Source organism: Channa argus, chromosome 1, assembly GCF_033026475.1.
Source record: "Channa argus isolate prfri chromosome 1, Channa argus male v1.0, whole genome shotgun sequence".
NCBI classification, from domain to species: Eukaryota; Metazoa; Chordata; class Actinopteri; order Anabantiformes; family Channidae; genus Channa; species Channa argus.
The window spans coordinates 7,106,770-7,112,901 of NC_090197.1; the positions used below are offsets into that span (position 1 = coordinate 7,106,770).

General features: G+C 44.5%; 1 protein-coding gene across 7 annotated transcripts in view; it reads left to right on the forward strand.

The window, feature by feature from the left end:
• Window positions 1-5,058, forward strand: part of col11a2 (collagen, type XI, alpha 2) — a 39,406-nt gene extending 34,348 nt beyond the window's left edge. For all 7 annotated transcript variants that reach the window (XM_067474003.1, XM_067474096.1, XM_067474173.1 and 4 more), the window contains 17 exons: window positions 83-136; window positions 219-326; window positions 436-489; window positions 591-644; window positions 734-787; window positions 1,150-1,203; window positions 1,383-1,490; window positions 1,599-1,652; window positions 1,749-1,910; window positions 1,994-2,047; window positions 2,168-2,203; window positions 2,316-2,369; window positions 2,456-2,741; window positions 2,900-3,012; window positions 3,582-3,650; window positions 3,748-3,981; window positions 4,673-5,058. In XM_067474003.1, the coding sequence (XP_067330104.1) occupies window positions 83-136; window positions 219-326; window positions 436-489; window positions 591-644; window positions 734-787; window positions 1,150-1,203; window positions 1,383-1,490; window positions 1,599-1,652; window positions 1,749-1,910; window positions 1,994-2,047; window positions 2,168-2,203; window positions 2,316-2,369; window positions 2,456-2,741; window positions 2,900-3,012; window positions 3,582-3,650; window positions 3,748-3,981; window positions 4,673-4,819 (1,695 nt within the window). In that variant the 3' untranslated portion in view covers window positions 4,820-5,058. The remainder of the gene's footprint in view (window positions 1-82; window positions 137-218; window positions 327-435; window positions 490-590; window positions 645-733; window positions 788-1,149; window positions 1,204-1,382; window positions 1,491-1,598; window positions 1,653-1,748; window positions 1,911-1,993; window positions 2,048-2,167; window positions 2,204-2,315; window positions 2,370-2,455; window positions 2,742-2,899; window positions 3,013-3,581; window positions 3,651-3,747; window positions 3,982-4,672) is intronic.
• Window positions 5,059-6,132: the final 1,074 nt, after the last annotated feature.

The following is a 6,132-nucleotide window of genomic DNA, read 5'->3' on the forward strand; positions in this document are numbered from 1 at the left end:
GCAAAGCTAAGAAATACAACTAATATATAAGAACTAATTCAACATGTCCTGAAACCTAAAATAAATCCTGTTTGCTCGGCAGGGAGAGCCTGGTGAGGCTGGAGCACCTGGAATTGTAGGAGAGCCTGGAAAGAAGGTGAGTGTCTGTCCCTAACATCTTGAAATGATGCCTTTATTGCCCGCTGAGTTAACAATGAGTTCTGGGCTTCTGTCGGCAGGGTCCTCGTGGAGAGCGTGGGGAGAAAGGAGAGGCTGGACAACCTGGAACTGCTGGACCTACTGGAGGACGGGGACGACCTGGAGACGACGGACCCAAAGGAAACCCCGTAGGACAACCAGAATAAATACAAAACAGTGCCACACAGATCAGTGACTTTAAACACCACTTCAGAGGCAATTTGCAATTCTTTGATGTTTTGATCTTGTTGTTGTCAGGGTCCTGTTGGTTTCCCTGGTGATCCTGGTCCCCCTGGAGAGGTTGGACCCAGAGTGAGTATCAGTCCACTATGTTCCTTACACAGGTTGTGCTTAGCTTTTTACACTGAGCAACAAAAAGAAAAACTACTGATCCTGTGGTGCTTTACCTTCAGGGTCAGGATGGCGCCAAGGGAGAGAGAGGAGAGGACGGTGAACAAGGAGAATCTGTGAGTCAGAAGATGCAACGTTGCAGATATTTGAATAAAGTAAAAATATCTCAGGTCCTTTAATCTTCTCTCTCTGCCTCCTGCTGCAGGGCTCCCCTGGACCTCCCGGTGAGAACGGATCTACTGGCCCCCCAGGAAAAAGGGTAAGGTCACATGTTTGTTTCTCAGGGACCTGTTGTTACCAAGGAAGAGCACAGAGACAGGCATGAATGAATACATCATGCAGCCATCGCATATCTTAGGAAGGAAATGTAGCGCTAAATGTGTTTCACACCTGCTGAAAGGATAAAACTTAGGTTTTATAAACCCAAAATTCAGGAGCAATGCAGCAGTCGTCCAATACCAACTGCATATTATTTACATGGGCCTTGAATAACTTGTGTGCAAACAGTCCAAAAACATAAGGCAGTAGCCTTGTTAGTGATGTTTATTGCTGTAAACTGTGGAATTGATTAGAACATATTTTATTTTATGTTTGTTAATGCACTGATATGTTTTTTGACAGGGTCCCCCTGGAACAAGAGGACCAGAGGGACGTCAAGGAGAAAAGGGAACTAAGGTGAGTTCACAGCTTTTCAAACCTTTTGTGATTCTACATGAATCAAAGCAAAGGTGTGATTATGGTGTGAAGATACTTTACGCTTTTATCATGTATCTTTTTTTCTCATCTTATCTTCTTTTACTGATACAGAAAGCATGAAATAACTGATCGTGTTTCTTATCTTCCTAATTTGACAGGGAGACCCAGGTGCAGTCGGCCCCCCAGGAAAGACCGGGCCCGTCGGCCCCCAGGGTTCACCAGGAAAACAAGGAACAGAAGGTCTTCGAGGACTACCAGGATCAGTGGTCCGTGAGGCTTTGAATTGTTTCTGTATTTTATTATTGCAAAGGTTGAACCATACAATAATTCTGCATGTTGGATTTCCACACGTTGAATTAGTTTCTGTGTTTCAGGGCGAACAAGGATCTCCAGGTCCAGCTGGACAGAAAGGACCACCTGGACCTCTTGTATGACAACACCAAAACCTTTATTTTTCCTCATCCATTCTGCTCTTTGACTACATGTGCATTTGCATCTTCAATCCTCATCTCCACCTTCTGCAGGGACCTCCTGGTTTGCCTGGTCTGCGTGGAGACCCCGGTGCAAAGGGAGAGAAGGGACACCCAGGTCTTATCGGTCTCATTGGACCTCCAGGAGAGCAGGGAGAGAAGGGAGACCGAGGTCTGCATGGTCCTCAGGGAACCACTGGACCCAAAGGAGAGCCTGTAAGTTTGACGCCTGTCACATGTCAACCCTTTTGTAACAAAGAATAATGTTTAAAAACGATTTGGATCTTGTTTTATGACAGGGAATGTCTGGAGGAACCGGACCCATTGGCCCAGCTGGTCCTCCTGGTTTGCCTGTGAGTCCCTTTATCTTATCACATCTTGTCTCCATTCCCACTATGTCTCTGAGCTTTGTAGTAAATAATGACACAACACTGATGGAAGGTCATGAAACTAAATCCTTGTAATTTTTTCAGGGTCCTCAAGGTGTCAAAGGAGCTAAGGGCACTGCTGTGAGTCTACTTTAAGAGAGTTTGTCCCTCACTATGAGTGAAATTGTACATAAAAAATGCATCAGCAAAGCAATAATGCTTCTCAACTTGTTCCTCTTCCTGCTGTGTTTAGGGGGGAGCTGGTCCCAAGGGAGAAAAGGGTGTACAAGGACCTCCTGGACCTCCTGTAAGAAACACCAGGAAGATGTTTTTATCATTTATCATTTCACTTGCGTACTCAACAACTGATCAAACTGTATACTAACTTCCCAGGGCCCACCAGGCGAAGTCATTCAGCCCCTGCCCATCCAGAGGAGTCCCAAGTCCAAGCGCTCCATTGACGCCAGCCAGCTGCTCCCCGAGTCCGACCCTGACATGCCTGCTGCTGACGCCACAGGCACTGAGTTCCTGATGGGCAACGAAGGCATGGAGGAGATCCTCGGCTCTCTCAACTCACTTCGACAGGAGATCGAGACCATGCGTTTCCCTCTGGGAACCCAGGAAAGCCCTGCACGCACCTGCCAGGACCTGAACCTGAGTCAGCCAGACCTCAAAGATGGTGAGGGACTTAACCCAAAGAGTGACGAGTCGGAGTCATGATTCCCCCATTCAGTTTTTGGTCCTGATGTGATGGTCATTTCTTCTCACTGCGTGGCTGAAAAAACAATTGGAGTTTTTAAATTTCCCATCGTGCTTTATCTCTGTCTCCCTCTCCAGGTGAATACTGGATCGATCCCAACCAGGGCTGCTCCAGAGACGCCTTCAAGGTCTTCTGTAATTTCACAAGTGGAGCTGAAACTTGCCTCTACCCCAGCAAGAGCATCAACACGGTCAGTCCACCAAATCAGCAGCACAGGAAAACCCTCTTTAACCCTTAAGTTCTTGAATCCTGTGTGTCAATGATTGGCAGCAAAATTGATTTTGATACATTGTTTTGGTTTTTTGCAAAATTAGATTAACAATGTAAAAAAATCACACATTTCTCCCTAATGACAAAAAAATGCCAAAATATTTTTCTTCCGCTAATAAATACATCAAATATTAATTATATTTTTTAGTTTTTTAACCCTTTATTTACATATCTCCACAGTTTGTTTATTATCAAAACAAAGTGCGGCCTTCTAAGAGAAAACACCTATAATTTTGGACACACACACACACACACAGGAAGTGGGACATTTTTCTGCATCCTTTGACTAGGAAAAAGTAGCTGCCATCTGGTGGACAGATATTAAAATTACAAATAGACCTAAAGGAATGTTTCTGTTAGTTTCTGTTAATATAGATGTGGGATCAAAACTGGTATTTTCAATGGGACATTTAAATTTGTGTTATTTATTCGTGTAAAAATAGACATGTTGAACTGGAAGTGTCTGACAGTAATATGATGTGGTGGCAGGTGAAGATGAGCTCGTGGGACAAAGAGACTCCAGGATCCTGGTACAGTCAGTTCAGCACTGGCAGTAAGGTTAGTAACTCTGTGACATGAAGACTGGCTGTGAAACGTTTGTTCTCAGTTTCGTTGTTTGTTCTACAAACCCTATTCCTCTTCTCACGCCCCCCAGTTCTCCTACGTGGACTCTGACGGCGAGCCCGTGGGTGTAGTCCAGCTGGGCTTCCTGCGCCTCTTGAGCGTCCAGGCCCATCAGAACCTCACCTACCACTGTCACCGCTCAGTGGCCTGGGCCGACCAAAGCACCAATAATTACGACAGGGCGCTGCACCTGCAGGGCGCCAACGACGACGAGCTGAGCTACGAGACCAACCCTTACGTCAAAGCCTTGGTCGACGGCTGCTCTGTGAGTGTTACAGCCCGTGTGTGCCCTGCACCGGCAGGCGTCCAGCATCCGGTCAAAAAATAGTCTCAAGTCATTGGTTTACACATGAGATGAGTCTCTCATGTGGGGTTTCAAACTTTAGGGGTTTCCCCATCCTCCTTGCTTTAAGTTTGAGATATTACTACTTTAGTATTTTGATATTTGCTTATTTAAATTTAGAGGGATACTAAGGCTTTGCTAGTTCTCATTTTAGTGATTTTATGTGACACAAGCTTGGAGATAAATTCCCCACTCTGTCCACGATCAGTCCATTTCACATTTCATATACAGAATAATTAAGCTCCAGTACTGTGGCCCCTGTACATGACACAGGACAATCTTCTAGCTGTACTCACCAAAAGGCTTCATAAACTTTAGAAAATCTACATCAAAATAAAACCTGGAGCACATTAGGCTGTAACAGCTGCTGCTAATCAACTCAGGCTGCCTTAAACACAAAGACAGGAGGTGAGAAGGAAATTTAAAATGAATAGGAGGTTTGATTATACTGCAGATTACAGGAGAAACCATACATCTGTAGCTTTGTTGTTCATTTGTCCTTTATTTTGTAGTATTATTGGTTTACGTTTAAACTGCGGTTGTTATTTTTACTGCTGCTATTGCTACGTGTTCCCCATATCTGACACATACCTGTGTCTGTCTCCCTCCGCAGTATCGTAAGGGCTTCGACAGGACAGTCCTGGAGATCAACACACCACAGGTGGAGCATCTTCCTCTGCTGGATATCAAGGTGTCAGACTTTGGGGAGAGCAACCAGCAGTTTGGCTTTGAAGTGGGACCTGTTTGTTTCCAAGGCTAAACAAACACACACACACACACACACACTATGCAGAACACAACACATGCAACAAGTGCATATGTAATTAACGTACACGCCCCGTAATTTGTAAATTAACTTGTAAATGGCATGAAACACACAAATCCACACCCACTTACCAACACAAACACACTCATGCTCATGTACGTGCCTTGGGAAAACAACACCCTCCCAACAATTAATGGACGTCTTTTCAAAAAAAAAAAAAAAAAAAAAGTAAAGAGGAGAGAAATTAACATAAACTCGCGGAAATGGGACCATCGTATGGGAGCGCGACCGCGAGGAAGGAAGAAGAAACTTCCACACGAAACAGTGTTTTCTTTGCCAGCAGTGAAAAGGGGCCTGAGACACAGAGAGCAAGCCAGCAACTTGAAGCCTGAAGCCCCAGCCCCTGTCTCTGATCCCCCCTCTCGCTCCTCTCTCCACCCCGCTGTCTCTGTTTGATCCACTTATCTCACCTGCTCTACCTCCCTCCTCCTCCTCCTCCACCTTCTCCCTAAAAATGGGTCACACTCAGACATTATTTGCATTTTTTTTTTTTTAATCTCATGTTAACACTGTGAGCGACTTGTCTGAAGGTCAAACTGCGGCTCCTATGGAATTTGTTAATTTCCAACAGTGAAAATGTGTTTTGATTTGCCGTTTTGTCCTTTTGTCATTCAAAGAAAAAGTTGCTAAGAATTTAAAAAAATCTGAATCAGCTTTTTATATCTTTTGCATTTGGCAACCAGGAAGTCTACCCGTGAACCGAAATCTAGTCAAATCAAATGCAGGTTGAAGGATGAACTTATCCAGTCGCCTAGTTTTGGAAAAACTCGTCAATCATGCAGTTTACAGTGAAAACACAGGGAAACTTGTACCTCTTTTCCTTAATCTACGTCACCTACAGGAACCAGAGATTTAGTGCCACCAGTTTCCATCCAGGATAAAAAGAGGGAACCTACCATAGGAAACATGGGGCCCTTTCATCCTGAAACAAATCACTTTCTGGTGTTTTGCAGTGTGAGGCAGATTTTAACTTTCCTCAGCCCTGAAAGAAGCAGAAATTTGAATTCATTTAACATTAGACCAAAACTGCTGCATGCAGTCGGGTGGGATAGAAGATGTGTTAACACCCAGATCAGTCCATTTTAAAAGCCATTACTTTTGTGCATGGTGCTAAACATCTTACTGGTGCCTCTATTCTTCACATCGTGGACCATCCAGGGTTCATACGACCCACACACACCAGTCCAGTATTTGCTGACTCGCTCTGATATTTCCATCCCAGCACAAACCATCTTCAGGGTTTAAAT